General features: G+C 44.2%; 1 protein-coding gene across 1 annotated transcript in view; it reads right to left on the bottom strand.

Annotated features, from left to right (window-relative positions):
• The window catches only part of Btbd8 (BTB domain containing 8), a 62,613-nt gene that overhangs the window by 10,964 nt on the left and 33,164 nt on the right, over window positions 1–18,485 (bottom strand). The window contains exons 6-13 of the mRNA XM_051170565.1: window positions 16,379–16,459; window positions 15,321–15,417; window positions 12,311–12,399; window positions 10,635–10,737; window positions 6,689–6,871; window positions 5,884–6,021; window positions 4,927–5,056; window positions 2,700–2,761 (exon numbers count right to left, since the gene is read on the bottom strand). Coding sequence (XP_051026522.1) covers window positions 2,700–2,761; window positions 4,927–5,056; window positions 5,884–6,021; window positions 6,689–6,871; window positions 10,635–10,737; window positions 12,311–12,399; window positions 15,321–15,417; window positions 16,379–16,459 — 883 coding nt within the window. The remainder of the gene's footprint in view (window positions 1–2,699; window positions 2,762–4,926; window positions 5,057–5,883; window positions 6,022–6,688; window positions 6,872–10,634; window positions 10,738–12,310; window positions 12,400–15,320; window positions 15,418–16,378; window positions 16,460–18,485) is intronic.

Here is an 18,485-nt window from a genome sequence, read left to right as displayed (position 1 = left end):
TGAGTTCCAGGCCAGCCTAGTCTACAAAGTGAGTCCAGGAAAGCTAAGGCTACACAGAGAGACCCTGTCTTGAAAAACCAAAAAAAAAAACCCAAAAAAACCCCCCCAAAAAAACCCCCAAAGACTCAGCTAACATACATGTGTATGGGTGCATGTATGTGTATAAGACAATAAATAAAGGTTAAATTTAGGAAAAAGCAAGGTATAGTGGTGATAGAATCAATAAATAACCCTTGCTTTGGGTCAATGGGCCTGGCTGCTTTGGCTTTAGATTATGTATGTTTTTGGAGGAATGCTTTCCATCAGAGCAGTGTTCCAGAATTCCAAGTGTTTTAAACTTGAAAGCCTTTTTCATTTTTTTTTTCCTTGACCATGTCTTTTTTTTTTCCCTCCCCCACCCCCTGCTTGACCAGGCCTTAACTTGAAACATACCCTGCCCCATTTGTTTTTTCAAGACAGGGTTCTCTATGTATCCCTGGCTGTCCTGGACTCGCTTCGTGGACCAGGCTGGCCTTGAACTCACAGCAATCTGCCTGCCTCTGCCTCCAAGGTCTGGGATTAAAGGCTGCGCCACCGCGCCTGGCTAGTGTCTTTATTCCTACACTGACACTCAGCAGGCTTCACCCTGAGGTGGTCTCCTTATGCTTGAGGCTGACCCCACTTAGCTCACTGCACCCTTGTGTGCTTTGAACTATTACGCCGTGGGTCAAATGATGTATTTTTGAGACAAATACACCACAGCATGAAAACTATTTGGTGCACATGCACGTCGGAGCAGCTGAGGCTTCTATCTGCAACGTTTAATTACACCCCTGTAAGCGCACGGCCACCTGGGGCGGTCACCGCAGAGGAGCAATCCTCCTGAAGGAGAGCACTTTCGTTTGACAGCTGTCCTATGGTAGTGACACTTCACAGCTCTGTTGAGACAAGGTTTTGCTATGTAATCTAATGGGCCTTGAAGTCACAATCTTCCTGCCTCAGCATCGCTAGTGTTGGGTTACTGATATACCCTACCATGCCCAGCTCACCGATGTGCCCGTGGGAGAGAGCAGCGTCAAGAGCCACCACATACCTATACCCAGCACTAACGATTACCAGGTCCTGGCCAATTTTGCTTTGCTTGTACCCACTTCCCATTTTTAAAAACAAACAGCAACAAATAGAATTTGTACTATTTTGTTGTATGGAAGGGAAAGCAGCTCAGTGCATGGCTTGGGTAGGACAAGGCCCAGCACCCCATGGGAGGGGGCCCAGCACACCATGGGGGGGTTCCCAGCACACCATGGGGGGGTTCCCAGCATACCATGGGGAGGGGGTTCCAGCACACCATGAGGGGGGTTCCCAGCACACCATGAAGGAGGTTCCCAGCACACCATGAGGGGGGTCCCCAACACACTATGAGAGGGGTTCCCAGGCACACCATGGGGTGGGTTCCCAGCACACCATGGGGTAGGTCCCCAGCACACCATGGGGGGCTTCCCAGGAAAAAAGCACATAGAAACAAATAGGAGCATACTCAGCAGGGCTACAAGGAGTCCAGTGGGGTCAACACTCTTAGAGCTGGGAATTTTAGGTGAGGAGGTTCAAAAGTGTCTTTCGTTTGTTTTTATTTTTTCCTTGTTTAAAGCCCATGCTAGCTTTGACCCACCACTTCCCAAGTGCTGGAAATGCAGGCTGCATCGGCACATGCAACCAAGTGCTCTTCACAGTGGTGATGCTCAGCCTCAGTGTCTCAGACGCTGGGTGGAATGCGGGCTCAGGACAAGATGCACACGTTACCGACTGTCAAACCCTCCAGGAGGTTTGCTGACAAACCCTTCATTGTCTCAGTTTCCCATCAGAGACACTAAGGGCCTGAGCTCTCCCACTTTAAGCCAAGAGAGCAATGTCATGAGTGCAGAAGCTGCAGTTCCTCCCTCGTGGGCGATAGGGAAGGAAACTGGGTTCCTTACCACATGCGCAAGGGCCGTATGTGCTTACATCTACCTCACAACACTGAGTGAATGAGCCCACGTTATCAGTGGAAGACACATGGGTTAGTGTAATTTTGTTCTTATGTATTTTATTGATTACATGATTAGCTGTATAGTAACATTTGGAAGGAAGAAAATACATTTCAGGCTATAATATAATTATCAAGTGACTTTATTAGACAAAGGATCTCTGGAGCCTCTGTGCTGTATCCACGGGAAGGCTCTTTTTACGTATCTCACCCCATAGCCTCAAGCCCAGGCCGCTACCATCCTACTTACTGTTTAGAAGGTCTTGACTACTTTTGACATTATATAAAAAGAATACAAATAAATTAAAAATAAAACACACCATGCTTTTGACACAACTTGCTTTCTTTACTTACAAAGAGAAAACTGGAACGAGCGAGCCTGCTCTTGTGACAAAGCTGGCTAACTAAAAGCAGACACCAAACTGGATCATAGATGTCTAAACAATTGCTAGCTTACTGGAACAGCTCCAATGCGTCATTTGCCAAAAAAATATTTCAAGGAAATGAAAGGCATAATTCCTATACCAGATGAATATGAGAAATTGACATCATTTAAAAATATGTATATTAAATGTTGCTGATTTTTTCAAGATTCAAAATATCTTTCTCTTAAAAATAGCTTTAATTAATAAAAAATTAATTTTGAAATATAAAATAATAAATTTAAATAGCTTTCTCATTGAAGCCAGAAGTTTACCTGAGAGCTGGTGAGTACAGGCTTCCTGCCGAGCCTTCGATCATCACCTTTGTCAAATGCAGCTATAAAGCAAAACAAAACAAAACAAAAAACAAGTGGTTTTTATCAGAAACATTACTATCCAAGAAGTACAAGAAAAATAGAACGCCAGGAGAAGACACTACTTTTTGATAGAAATTTTAAAACAATTAAAACTTTATTTTAGAATAAAGAATCTATTCTTCAATCTTAATTCTCTGGTTCAGAAAAGTTTATGTTCCTGAAATTAATAAATAAAAATGTAAAATCACGTACATTCATTTTAAAAACTCCAGAATTTTCACAAGTCATACATTTTTAAATAGCTGGCTTCATTTAGTTTTCAAATTTCAAAAAAATAATATTTTACACATAAATGTAATATGAGAAAAATATCCAATTACTGTAAGTAATTGAAATGATCTGCTGAAATTAAAACTATTTTCTAGTATTACAGACTGCTTATAGGATGGTGGAGAGAGAAGAAAACCATGTGGGTCCCTGAAGATAAGGCAGAAACAGCCTGCAATTCACCTCACTCTTGCTGGAGCTAAGTAAAAATCCACTTTACGAGTCATTTACCTGGGAATCACTGGGAAACTCATGCTTATACCTTTGAAACAAGAACTGGAACGACACCAGAAAAACAGGTACTGGGACCTGAGGCTAAAGCCCAGCTCAGGTTTTCAAGGTTTACAGGGCTTGACGGTTTACTTTGAAGAAGGAATTTAGCTGCACATATAATTTCTCCATTTTTTTCCAGTGGAACAGCTACCAACCATCTTCTACAACCTCTGTTCCATAGGATGAGTGCCGCGTGGCAGAGCCACCACCTCCAGATGGCAAACAACGACTGCATGATAATCACAGGAATTAATACAAAGTCTCCTCAGATCAGTAACTCAGTAAGAACCTGAGGCTGTGAGAACAGAGACGACTCACAGCAGTGGCCACACATGTCCGGGTTCACCACAGTCCGACACACTTACTGTTGAGACCGTGACCCTGGTGCTGCGTAACACACTGGAAAGTTCGTATGATCATTTCGTTACCACTGACAATTTGTCTAGGTATGCATAAATAAGTAAGTGTAAACTTACACGGACTTTTAATTAGTACTATGATGGACCAAAGAGCACTGAAATCCAACTTTGTTGTGAAATTCTCTAAAAAGAGAGAAAAGAAAACTTTGCCTCCAACCAGAAGCAAGCTCAGAGGGCGCCCGCTGCGGGGTGCTGGTCTCTGCTTCTTCCCAGTGCAGACTTAGAAGCTGGCGCCTGAAGACAGGCACAGAAAAGTACAAGGAAAAAGCGTTCGATTGCTAAAGATTTGATGATTTTTATTCCATGAAAAAGGAATATCTTCAAAAACTGTTCTTTAATTATACCTAGTAGCTTTATTAAGTAGGTTTTACCATCAATAAGAATTTAATATAGCTAAGATATAATTTATCACACATGGCTTCCATGTTTCATAGCACTAAAATGTTTGCTCCATAAAATATAATCTTTTAGCTTAATGTTAAAAAAGAAAAAAAAAGGAGAGCTACTGAACACGGCAGTGCTGTGTCAAAGCACCTGCTTTAACCTAAAAATAGTCACGAAGCCATTTTAGCTCCACACCCTCAAAATTCCATTTCAATATCTTTAAAACACACACACTTGCTGATAGACACACATCTTTTGTTTAATGCTAATGTTTCAGACAGCACCTAGCAAATGTCAGCGATCACTGTGCGGCTCCTGAGGGACCCTCCGCAGCAGCGCACACTGCAGCCCTGACCAATCAATTGTGAAATAAAGCTACCTCAGCTCGGCAAAGCCACAAGGGAAGGTCCTTGTGAAAAGGTAAAGTGCGTTTTCAAAGGGAGAAAGTATGTTTGGCGGTCTGACTACACAGATCATGCCAGTTTACTCTAAGCTCTTCACATGGATTTTTTTTTTTAAAGGTAAATCTAGCTTGAACATTGCAGCTAAGATATAGAGGGCTAAAATGACAATTACATACAAAGGAAATGAGTTTCATTTTCTAAGAACAGAACATAAGGCATGATTTTTCCCAAGCCGCCCAGCACAGCATCTAGTTTTGGGTAGCGCTCCCTCGACTGCAGAACATGAGCTCGCAAACGCTAATTAACTAGCAGGCTGCCACCAGAAGCTCTGCCTCACAAAGACCGCAGAGCGAGAAGGAAACTTGGAGGGTAACATACCTGCCTGAATTTCCTGCTGGTCCTCTCTGCGCATCAGTGTCCAGCTCGCCGTGTGACGAACAGCGAAGAAAGACTGAACCAGGAAGGTCCACAGCTTACCACGCACGGCTTGGATCTTGCACGTAAAGCCCTGTGTGCCAGCGACAAATCAGCAGCTGGTGAGAGCCGTGTTGTCATGGCAACCAGTCATTATTCCTTTCTGAATCTACTTACTCCTAAGCTAGATCAATGATGTCATCAGTTACAGCTCTAAGATCATGGAGTGCATGCTATTTATGAAGGCTTACTCATTTAAAGGAATTTTATAGTGAACACGAAGCTAAACGCTGCTCGTTAAGTGTCATTTTAAAACAATGGATTTTATATGAACACCTTTCACAACCTTTTCATATCTACTGGGACATTACAAGGTCAAATACTCTATGTAATAATAATAAATTTAACAAAATAAATTTATCATTTTTGTAGAGTAAAAATGCAAATAAGTCATAATGATATTAAGTTTTCTTTTTGTAGTTAACCTAATTTAAAATAATATTTATTTTGAAAAAAAAAAAGAATTACTAATACCATAAAATAAAATGCACTAATGATTAAAAATACTAAAATATACACTTTATACATATAAGTTTACTGTAGTTAGCAGAGAAAACTACCAAAGTTACCTTGTGCCAGATAATATTGCTAAGTTGTCCTTAAAGTTAAGGAGCCAAACTTCAAAATTCTAAACTTTTATAAAAAAAACAAACAAACAAACAAACAAAAAACCACTAATATGAAGGCAAACACAACTGAAAATTTTTTTATTAGTAAATATTACAAATCTATATAAAGAAGTCTATCAAGCCTCAGGGTGTCCTGTACATGACTTTAATGGCTGTGCAACATTTACACTGCATGTGCGTCTTAAAACCTTACACCATCTCCAGTATCACATTGTTTGAATGAAGTCTGTACCATTTCCTCTGTTCTTTCAGAATTCAGTAATGTGTCCAGAGCCATAAGAAGAGTGCAGCTATTTTCAGTGGTAATATTGTCTTCAATTGCTTTAAAAATTTTGTCCAGTAGGTGAGCTGTGCTGCTCATTGCTTGTGACTACAAAACACAGAAGTTAACAGTTAACGAGATACATGTTAGACACGCAGGGAGTGCTAGAGTCTCAGCCACACAGCCGTGGCTGCCTACACGTCATCACCTGAAACTCTCTCTGCCCCTTTTCTGTCTGAAAGACTACACGGGCATGTGTTCCCCCTTCCACACACACACACAGGCACCCAAGCACACGCATATGCACACACACATGCACACACGCATGCATACACAAAGACGCATACATAAACGTACATGCACACACGTACGCACACAGGGTCTTCATGAGCTAACACAGCCCTAACAATACAGCCTACCACTTTATTCAGTGACTGATTTTAGAGACAATGGCTCCTGATGGAGTTTTCGAGAACCATTATCTTTACAGCTTGGGCCTCTAGAGTGTGGCTGCAGTGACTGTGGGCTAGAGCTGGCCCGAGTCACACTTCGCCTTGCCAGGACACTCAAGCCTGTCCCTCCTGCTCTCTCATCTGAGGCAAGAATCCCATCCACCACGGCTCCAAATCTGCTGCAAATATGCCATCTGCTGTGGAATTTACTCAAGTCAGAATAATTTAATCAAAGGCAACCTGACCCTAAAAAAACACTTACGCAATTAAAATCAGCACACAACGACGAGTCTAAGTAGGGGCACATAATCTAGACACCGTACCTGCAAGAGGACAGTAAAGTCTTCGCTCTCAATGATCTGAGGGAAGTTCCCTACAATAAATGCCACACACTCTTCTTGGAGCTGGGACGCCATTGCTACGGCCGCTTCTGCCCACTTCACTCTGGGTAAGCCTGCGATTAGCCTGTCACTCTCCATCAGAAGAAAAGCAGCATTCCTATGGTTCTAGAATGTTACAAATATTTGGGAAGTTAGGTGGTATTACCAGTCATATAGCAACTTTGTAAGCAAATCCAGTCTTTTTGGTTTCTTGGGATGTTTCCTACAAAGAACAAAGCTGCCAGCCGCTCTTGTCTCTGTCACACCGACGGCAGACAGGACTACGTGGAGTGGGTTAGGAGCAGCTCGGCCACCAGCCCCTTTAGCAACAGGAGCCATCTTCAATGGTATCAGCAGAAGGGCCGGCCAGGCAGCCCACACTAATGTTCGAAGTAGCAGGTTACAGCTTTAAGCTGTTCAGTTGTGGGATGGATTCCTTGGATGGCAATGAAGTGGAAGGCAGCGTACTCGGCGTGGATGTTGGGCACTCTCTGCGCTATTGATGGAGTGGAAGGCAGCGTACTCGGCGTGGATGTTGGGCACTCTCTGCGCTATTGATGGAGTGGAAGGCTGTGTACTCGGCGTGGATGTTGGGCACTCTCTGCGCTATTGATGGAGTGGAAGGCTGTGTACTCGGCGTGGATGTTGGGCACTCTCTGCGCTATTGATGGAGTGGAAGGCTGTGTACTCGGCGTGGATGTTGGGCACTCTCTGCGCTATTGATGGAGTGGAAGGCTGTGTACTCGGCGTGGATGTTGGGCACTCTCTGCGCTATTGATGGAGTGGAAGGCTGTGTACTCGGCGTGGATGTTGGCCACTCTCTGCGCTATTGATGGAGTGGAAGGCAGCGTACTCGGCGTGGATGTTGGGCACTCTCTGCGCTATTGAGAATCTGGCCAAGGTGCTGTCTTCCCTGATCCCTCAGAATGTGATGCCATGTTCTTTCTGGACAGGGTGTCAGAGAACTTATCCCTTCCTTTAAAGCTGTTTATTCAGATAAAATTATTCAAGTATGAACAGAACATGTGTATGTTTGACATCTGGTTTTGCTCCCCCTGTGCTGTGGGGCCTCCTGTAGAACTGGGTCAATTAGGTTTTTAATATGAACACTAAAACCTTAAAATTTTTACTCTTTTTAACAGTGCTTCATTGAAATGTAAAATGTCTCAATTGTCTTAAGAGAATAAAAAATACTCAGCTAAGCTGGAAAGGTAGTCCAGTGGTTAGAGCACTTTCTCCCTTGGAAAGGGCTTGGGTTCATGGACATCCATAATGCCAGTGCCAAGGGATCTGGCACTAGGCACACACGTGTAGAGGTGTACACACATGTGCACGCGAGCGCACACACCCACCCACCCCTGGAGTCACAGGTGGCTGTGAGCAGCCATGTTGCGCTGGACCCTCGGGAAGAACAGCTGGTGCCCTCACTGCCCAGCCATCCCTCCACTCTCATTTTGTTGTTTTTAAATGCACGATTCTCCTTTGCTCCTGTGACGACTTCCTAAGTAACTGCATTCACTGAAACGGAGGCAATAACCTGATTTTCCCCACTGCAGGCGTTACGATACGGAGGAGCCAGCCAAATGCAGGGATGCAAATGAACTTGGCAGATCGCTACCAACTGCTTACTATATATACACACATATATGTTTTAATGGTAATAAAACTGAGTATAGTTTATAGCTTAGCTTGGAATCTACTGGAAAATTAAAATATGGACATGTTTAAGTGATGGCAGATGATACAGAATTTTCTCACATTGACTTAATGTTAAATACTCCGAAGTATGGAGTACAAAGAAAAAATGCTATGCTTCTGGACCAAACACAAAATTTTATTTCAAGTTAATATGATTCAAATTTTAAAATGAATATAAGGTGTCATGGGGAGGCCCATCTCACTGTAGGCAGTGCCATCCCTGGGCAGACGGTCTTCAATGTGAAAGGAAGGAGGTGAAGATGGCATGAGGAACAAGCCAGGAAGCAGCACCCCTCCGGCTCCACTCCTGTGATGAACTGTAACCCGGAAGTGAAAACGAAATAAACCCTTTCCTCCCCAAGTTGCTTTTGGCCATGGTTTTATCGTAGCAATAGAAAACCAAACTAAGACAAACGTTTCCTTGCCCTTATCCCAAATACTCACCTTCAAACCAATATTATTTTTCTGTATCTTTCCCAAGTGATTTCTGTGTATATGGAGCCATATATATGTAACTTCCCCTTTATTTCATTCAGACGAAGGAGTTAATGTAAACGGCACATTGTACCCTTTATACTTAATGTATGCATTTCAATACATAAAGAGCTGTGTGTGTGTGTGTGTGTGTGTGTGTGTGTGTGTGTGTGTGGACAACACCTGGCTATACAGCCCAGGAGAGCCCTGCACTCACTCTCCTTTGACGTCAGCCTCCTGAGTGTTGGGATTACAGGCAGCAGCACTACGGCTGGTTCTTTTATTATTTCAGTAGTTAGGCCCGTAACACAACAAGAATGCTGTAAGTCCCTAAGTGCTCTGTCAGAGCACACTCTTCTCACCCTTAACCCAGGCTCTGGGAACGTAACGCTAGTGACCGTTAGCTTTGCTACATGTCTGGGGCTCACTAAGCACAAAGGAACAGCGACGACTGTAAGAAGACGAGAGGGTCACAGAGTAGCTTAGACGCGCTGATCAATCTCTCCATCAGGAGAGACTTACATTGTATGAACACTGGAAAGGTGGGCTGTCTTCTAACACAACAGAAAGTCAAAGTTGTCTAACGGAAAGAGAGCTAAGGAAAATAATTTTTAAAAAAAATCAAGGAAGTAAGTTCTAAACAAAGAAGCAGGGCAGGTCTCCAGAAGAGCAGGCAGCTCAGAGCTCCACACAGGGTGAGCATCATGACAAAGTGAGCCACAGAGTAACAGGAGCCTAGTGAGCACTTGTTGTGAAGTCACAGCACACTGCTGTCTATGAGGTACCGAGCGGCACCACATTAAAGAAATGCACACGCCATGGAGACCTGGCTCCTGCAGTGCTGCCGAGCACTGAGACTGCTGAGTCAGGGTCCTCGCTCGGTGGGGACCTTGTCTCAATGCTGATGGCTGCTAAGTCATCGAGATGGTGTTTGATGAAGACTGCGGAGACTGGCAAATTCTCACAACAAGATGAAAAAGAAGTCCACTGTGTTGACTGGCCTTTCCTTTCATCACGAGATCTCTGTATAGATTGTGATTCTGTTGCTCCTACAAATACTTTACAGTGAACAACAGAACTTTTAAACTGTGAGTCAATAGTCTTAAACCCTGAGAGGGAGAATTAGCATTTCCTGGGGATGAGCCTCCTAAAAAAATGGTCAGCTCTGAAACCACATTTACAAACCACACTGAATGGACTCAGCAGGTCGCACTTATGTGTTTATGCACGTATGCATCTGTGTGTGCGTGCGCGTGCCTGCGTGTGTGCACATGTGCGCGTGTGTGTGCACATGTGTGCATGTGTGTGTGTACACATTACAATAATCAAAAAGGCCACCAGTTTGAGATGGAGTGGACATTGGAGTTGTAAGAAAAAGGAAACATGTGAGGGGTCAAGGGAGGGAGAGAACAGATAGTGATGCAATTATATTCCAATTAAACATTTTAACAAATGGAGCTGGAGAGATGGCTCAGAGGTTAAGGGCACTGACTGCTCCTTCCGATTCCCAGCAACCACATGGTGGCTCACAACCATCTATACTGAGATCTGATGCCACCTGCTGGCCTGCAGGTGTATGTGCAGGTAGAGCACAGTATATCTTGCCTCTATAAAAACATTAACATTTGACTTCTGCACTCAAATCACTGTAAGTACTGCACAGGCGGAACGGAACAAACATTCTGATGCACACACAGAGCATCCAGACTATACTCACCAAGGACTGGACCAGCCTATTGAGACAAGTTTTCTGAATCTCAGGAGGTACATTTGCAAAGCTTCTTTCTGACCAAAACCTTGCAAAATGGCTTATAATCCAGCTGTTGAAATAAAATAATCCAAATTAGAGTAATGAAAACATTTGAAAATCAATATTTTTGTTTTCAATCATATAAACTGAACTTTACTTTTTTTTTTTTTTTTTAAAGATTTATTATGTAAGGTGTTCTGACTGCATGTACACCTGCAGGCCAGAAGAGGGCACCAGATCTCATTATAGATGGTTGTGAGCCACCATGTGGTTTCTGGGAATTGAACTCAGGACCTTTGGAAAAACAGACAGCACTCTTAACCTCTGAGCCATCTCTCCAGCCCCTGACCCTTACTTTTTTTTGTTGTTTGTTTTGCTTTTATTTTTCAAGACAGCCCTGACTGTTCTGAACTCACTTTGCAGACCAGGCTGTCCTAGAAGTCACAGAGATCCACCTGCCTCTGCCTCCTGAGTGCTGGGATTAAAGGTGTGCGCCACCACCACTGGGCTCCCTGACTTGGTTTTATGGGTGCCAAGATGGACTTAGTTATATTCCCTTCTGGAAGTGTAAAGAGCATGAGGCTGTCATGCTCACAGACAAACACTGGAGAAACCAGGACTGTCAACCACACAGGGCACCTCCTCAGTTGAGGAAATAAATCTCAGCACTCGGGAGGCAGAGGCAGGCGGATCGCTGTGAGTTCGAGGCCAGCCTGGTCTACAAAGTGAGTCTAGGATGGCCAAAGCTACACAGAGAAACCCTGTCTCGGAAAAAAACAAAAAAACAAACAAACAAACAAACAAACAAAAAAACCAACCTACCTGCTTCCACCTAGAAATCTGGGAGTGGATACTGTTAAATACCTGGTGTCCGTTTTGCTATCTGTGGCAGCAGACCTCACCAAATCCCCCAGAATGTTTATCCCAGCCTCTCCTTCCCTAGCTCCCAGTTAACTGAACCCATGCTTAGGGGGGATGTCACATGGACTTTACAGCCTGCTGACCTCTGTGCTGTCTCAGAGGCTACACCAGATCTGGACCCTTTAGCATAGAGCCCGCCCTCACGGTCACCTGCACTTTGTAGAGGGGTTTCTAAGTAGTCCCACCTTCAGCTTTACTGTGCACCTGGAATTGGAATGACTGTTGCCTGGAAACTCTTTTCCAGATAGTATTGTGTTTAAATATGCTGACAACGAGCCTCGTGGAGCCAGACTCCCCAAGTCTGATGCAGACAAACTAAGCCAGGCTGAACGTGGTTCATTCCCTTGCCTGCCATGACACCTGGAAGGCCCGTGCTCCTTGCCCTGTGCGTGTGGCATGCACACAGAAACAGGTACTTAAACCCATGTTGGTTATTTGCACATTTTCACATGGCTATGTTCATCGTCAATGAAACTGACTCCACACATTTTAATAACTCTAAATCCACAGTTCTTCTCAATGATGCAACTCATTAAGAACTATTTGAACTGTATTGAAAAAAAAAAAAAACAGACCAAGACTAAAATTGCCCACAAACTTTGGTGAGCAAAAGCATATACTAAACACACGTATGCATAAAGGACACACCACCAGCAGCGATATACTAAACACACGTATGCATAAAGGACACACCACCAGCAGCGATATGTAAGATAACTTACTTCATGCAGTCAGTGAAAAGGCTTTCCACTCCAACTGAATGAGCAATAATTAGGCATTCTAGAACTGATGCCAATGTTCTAGGAACAGGCTAAAAGTGACAGAGAACATCACAGTTAGTTTGGTTTTTTTCCTGAAACAGAGTTTCTCTATGTAGCCCTGGCTACCTGGAACTCAGTCTGTAGACCAGGCTGGCCTCAGACTCTGAGAGATCCTCCTGCTGTTGCCTCCTAAGTGCTGGGAATAAAGGCTGAGCCACCACCGACTGGCTCACATTTATGTCTTTTTAATTTACAAAGGATGAAAAGTATCTTCATAAATAAAATTTGATTTATCTACTTACACCATAAAATACATACAATTCAAATTTTGGTAAATTTGAAATTTTACTTTTTGGAGATCACTGTGTCAAATGAAACAATCTAGACTCAGAAAGATAAACATTATACACTTTCTCTCACATGCAGATGTAATTTTAAGTTCATATCAATCTGTGTGCATGTGTGTGCGCGCATGCATTTCTGTAGGACATTAAAATAGAAAGGAGACTGAAGAAAGGATGAAGAGGTGTAAGGGCGCCAGGGAGGCAGCAAGGGCCGAGCAACCCTAACGGGAGGTGCGGGGCATAAACGCAGAGTGCGTACTACTTGGAGACAGGAGGTCCACAGGAGGGGAGAAAGGACAGAGTAGTGGGTGGAATGAAGGGTTTTTTGTTTTTGATCTTTAATCAAAATAGGCATCATTGCTAATTTTATAAGATCCATTTTGAAAACATGTTTACTTCCTACACTCAATTCTCTATCTGGAATTAACCACTGCGTAAATATACTTGCAGTCATATTCCAGTTAGTGTCTATTTTTTTCTTAAAAACAAACAAACAAACAAACACCCTTTCCACGCAAAAACCAGTACACAGATGTTTAGAGAGGCCTCAGTCACACACAGGATGCTCTCCACTGGGGATGGGGGTGAGAGAACTGTATGCACTGACACACCTGGTATAGTTAGCACCGACCCCGGGCAGTGGAAACCTGAGCTCCAATCTGAAAGGCCCGATTCCCAAGCACCTAGCATTAGGTCCCAAACTCCAACCCCCCAAAAGGCATGCCCCTGACTGTGGGAACCCATGCCAAATTCTGCCATGTCAGAAATCCTGTGCTTAGGCTGTATGCTGTGACCTTCGAGTTGCTGACCCTTACCTCACGAGGTCTTGTGTTCTAGGCTATCCTTGGACTATTTACCTTTGAAAGAAGTAGGGAAGTCCCAACTTGGAACCCCCCAGAGGATCAAGGAAGTTCATACAGGGAACTACTCAGAGAACTAGGAAGTTCTACAGGGAGATATTCAGACTATTGTGTTCTTCTTGCCTTGGGAGCTAGGGAGAGAGGGATCAGAATAGATCCTATTGACCTTACTATAAAAAGTCTTACTTGGCCGCATTAAAGAGGAATCTTGATCAGAAATGTCCTGACTTGATTCGTTATTTCTCGCATCTCTGTACCCTACTTTCAATCCCTACTCCCTCTTTCAGGTGAACCCTGATTCAATTTTTCCCGTGGGCTGGGACCCGACACCTGACTGTGTCCCAGCATGACAGCATGGTAGACAGGAGGACTGCTTGGGCGACACTAAAGCTTTCACTCAGCATTCCTCAGAAACCCATGTAACTGCCTCTGCCACCTGTGACACAACCAACACTCCACCCCTAGGCTCAAGGTTGGGGGCCCCTGGTCTCTATTAGACAGACACATATCAAAGCCACCAGGATCCTCTGGCCTGCAAACCCCGCCTCACCCATGGCTCCTCTGTACAACTTCCCCTCACTAGCACTAGGAGCTCTTTGTAACTCTCATTGCTTTCCCTGGCCTTTTCCTGCTCTGGCCGTCTCAGAGAGAGAGGCAGCCACGCAAGTGTGGACTCCCCTGATGAGAGAGAACCGTGCAGCACTTCATGTTCCCAAAGAGCCTTCTTTTTGCCAAGGAGGGGTGCTTTTCCTGTGCCTTAGCGCACAACGAACAGCCCAGGAAAACCAACACTCATCCACTAGCTGCAGTTAGCATGACATAAACCCTGAATTAACGTACTTTTGCAAAGCATATTAAACAAATGATGACTCTAGGGATATGTGCAAAGTGGGTTTGAAATGCACAGTATACAATCTTTCTTTAGACCGTAAATATGTGCCAACCAAGAAATGTCCCAACTTCACCAGAAGAGGGCCGTGCTCAGACACGGTAGAAGGAGATGAGAAACTGTAAAATTATAAAATGTAAGGTGCTTGTTTGCCTGTCCAGCCTTGCTTGCCCAGTGGCCTGAGAACCTCTCCCAGTTCTCGGAACTGCTAACCTCAAGAGTTCCACCCTAGTTCCCAGAATAGTTACATGCAAATTTGCAGATATCAGATGTCCTCACAAAAGGTTCCCTCAGGCCAGATGTCCTAATGTCCGTATGGATTCCAGTGATAAGCAACCCCACCTGCTTTGGGGTTTTTGCCTTTAAAACTAGCCTGTAACAGCTATTTGGGGTCCTTCACCTCCTGAGTGCTGAGGGACCCTGACACATCAACAATTGGGACCTTTGACATGTCAGTAATAAATTTTACCTATACCTATACCTCTCAGCTGGTGTGACTTGAGTGGTCTCTCGCGGCGACCTCCTTCCCGGATTGGACCCCTGGGGTCCAACATTGGGGGAACAGCCCCATCAAAGGCTCTGTGGGGTTCGTGGAGACATGGAGAGAGCAAAAGCTTCCTTCCTCTTCCTGTCAAACCCAGCGTGAGTCCTGGCTGTGCTCTCTCTTTGATTTACACAGGACTCTCTATATACTGCCAGTAAATTCCCATATGATTTGGCTTTTCTTAAAATGAACAGTTAATTTCTGATTTTTGTAAGCATATTCTGTGTTATTTCTCAACAGGAGTGCTTATTATTTAAACTGTGACATTTTAAAGCATGACTGTATTCACAGTCTAATACATGATAGCCGGTGAGTTGTTAGGATGAACAGTTACCTTCTGAAAGAAATTACAGTAATCTCTTCTTAAAACATAGACTGCCACTTCTCTTAATCCTTCAAGCCCGTACATATCAGCCATGTTCAGTATCTGACTAAAACAAACAGATATTAATTGGTAATTCTCGAATGTAAAATCAATGCATAATATATGATTTCTTAGTATGTCCAGAAAAAAATCTGATTTATAACTCTAACTTTTTGTTTTATATACACAGGTCACAGTTGTCAGTACTAACATAGAATTTGCTTCATGGTAAGGAAGGAGGAAGACTCTGGAGACGCCTCGAATCCCCTCACACCTCAGCAACATATAGAACAAAGCAAAGTGCTCTAAACATTGTACATTGTTAAATTTTATCATAACTTACTCACATTACACCCCAACAGTCATCCGCTCACTCTTGTCTTCCTGTTCCCGCCCTCCCTTCCTCTTCCACCCTCTTCCCCTCCCTGAGATCTCTGGCGGTGGGGGGGGGGGTCCTCCTCCCCCACCGCCTGTCCCAGCCAATCAGGTCTCATCTGTATTTTTTTTTTTTTAAGTTCTTTTATGGAGCCAGGTGCAGTGGCGCACGCCTGTAATCCTAGCACTCAGGAGGCAGAGGCAGGCGGATCGCTGTGAGTTCAAGGCCAGCCTGGTCTACAAAGTGAGTCCAGGGCAGCCAGGGATACACAGAGAAACCCTGTCTTGAAAAAAAGAGTTATTTTATGTATGAGTGTTTTGCTTGTATATATGTCTGCATGCCACATGCATGCCTGACGAGGCCGGTGGAGGCCAGAGGAGGGCACAGGATCTTCTGGAACTGGGGTTGCAGATGGCTTAAGTCTCTGTGTGGGTACTAAGACCTGACCCTGGCTCCACTGGAGGAGCAACAAGTCCTCTAAACCACTGAGCCATCTTTCCAGCCTCATACTTACTGTCTTTAGATATTCCAAACATAACCAAAATAGACAATAAAAGCAAAGCTTCTACTTCATTGACTCTTTGCAAAATAGTTCAACAAAACAGAACCCACATACCTTTTATATTTAAACTTACTAAAAAGTAATACATACCCAACATTAGCTTTGTCTGGAAAATCCAAAGTCCCTCCATATATAAAATGCATCATAACATCCATTTCTACATGGGTTATGCTGCAAGAAGAAAACAACTCTCAAATTCAGAAACAGTTATGGTTCAATAGTATACTCTATTTTCCCATAAACTTGAAGTTCTAACCTTTACTCTTCAAATAACGTCATATTTCATTAATTTAAAATCAACAGCGGGACTGGGCATGGTGGTGCACACCTTTAAACACAGAACTTAGGAGGAAGAGGCCAGGAGGTCTCTGAGTTCAGCAGCTTTGTTAGGTAGTGAGCTTTAGATCAGCCAAGGCCACATAGGGAAATCAAAAATAAACTGAATCAAAAAACTAAGACAAGGGCTGGAGAGTTGGCTCGGTGGTTAAGGGCACCTGTTACTCTCACAGAGGGCCTGGTGCAGTTTCCAGCATCCACACGGCAGCTCACAACCATCCTTAACTCCAGTTCTAGGGGAACCAACATCGTCTTCTGACCTCTGTAGGAGACACAAATGGTGTGTGTGTGTGTGTGTGTGTGTGTGTGTGTGTGTGTGTGTGTGTGTGCAAAACATTCATACACATTATACCCAGCAGCTATGGATTGTTATGTTAAATGTTACATGTTTTAAAGTCTCTTCCTTCTTTCCTGTCTGTCTTCTCTCTTTTTTTCAAGACAGAGTTTCTCTATGTAGCCTTGGCTGTCCTGGACTCTGTGGACCAGAACTGGCCTCAGAGATCCACCTGCCTCTGCCTCCTGAGTGCTGAGGTTACAGGCGTGCGCTGCCGTGCCAGGCTAAAGGTCTTCTTACTCTGAGAATTTCATACAGTATAATTTTATTTCTATTGTATTCTGACTTGTCCCTCGACTCCTCCCAGATCCACCCCAATTTCATGTTCTTTTTCTCTTAAAACAACAAAAACCATAAAAGGAAAAAGCCACTAAGAAACACGGAGCGATCAATGCTGGACAAGGGCCCCTGTGCCCGGGCCTGCCCTGGAGCGTGGCTGATATACTCAGTGTCACTCCCTTGAAGGAAACTGATTTTCTCTCTTCCGGCAGTTGTTTGTCCCAGCCTCTCGGACAGGGCGAGGCTTTGTGCCCCCCCCCCCCCCACCTCCTTCACGCTGGGGCTTCTTCTGGCTTGAGCCTGTGTGCCTCCTGCTGTCGTAGTCTCTGGGTTATTTGTGGGTCTACTCTGTGTGTCTAGGAAATGCTGTTTCCTTAAAATCTCACACTACCTCTGGCTCTTACACTCCTTCATATCTCACCCCGCTTCTGCTCAGATCTCTGAGCCCTGAGGAGAGAAGTGGTAAGGACATCCTATTCAGGGCTGAGCCACGCCAAGGTCTCTCACTCTCGGCACGTTGTCCAGTTGTGTGTCTCTATAAATTACCACCTACTGCAGGACAAGCCTCTCAATGAGGCTCATTTGTAAGTACGGCAGAGTGCCACAGGAGTCACCTTACTGCTGTGTTAGCTGAGCACAACGGTAGCAGAAGGCTCTCTCTTAGGCCCCATTACCTGTCAAGTCTCAGGTAACACTAACAATAAATATCAGGTATGGGTCCCACCTCACGGAGTGGTTGGCTACTCCCCTCCCACTCATGATACTACTGCACTGGTGGGCTGTCTTTCAGGCAGGTTCACAGCTGGCTGAGGCTAAGCGTGAGTTCGCCTCTAGTTGCAGGCATAGCAGCACCTTCCAGCACTGTGAGAGCAGCCAGTGGAGACGAAGCTTCCAGTTGATTGTTAGCTGGATTTTTCCATGTTCTATGCTGTGAGTAGGCAGTGTCTTCAGCAATAAGGTCTTACTGTTGAGTTGTGGTGGGCAACCAAGAACCCTGGCGATAAATACCCTTTAATCTCTCGGAGAGACCTAAGGCACTCATTTGGTGAAAAACTCAAAAAAGATGTATCCCATTCGCAGTACTGGGGCTTTTGTTTGATATCATATAATCTGTAGCTGGGATATTGTCTTCCTCATTATATGGTAAGTCTTTCATACACACACACACACACACACACACACACACAGAGAGAGAGAGACAAGAGACAGAGACAGAGAGACAGAGACAGAGGCTTCTATAACAGGCTT

This window comes from Acomys russatus, chromosome 28 (assembly GCF_903995435.1).
Source record: "Acomys russatus chromosome 28, mAcoRus1.1, whole genome shotgun sequence".
Taxonomy (NCBI): domain Eukaryota; kingdom Metazoa; phylum Chordata; class Mammalia; order Rodentia; family Muridae; genus Acomys; species Acomys russatus.
This window is presented reverse-complemented; position numbering and strand designations above follow the sequence as displayed.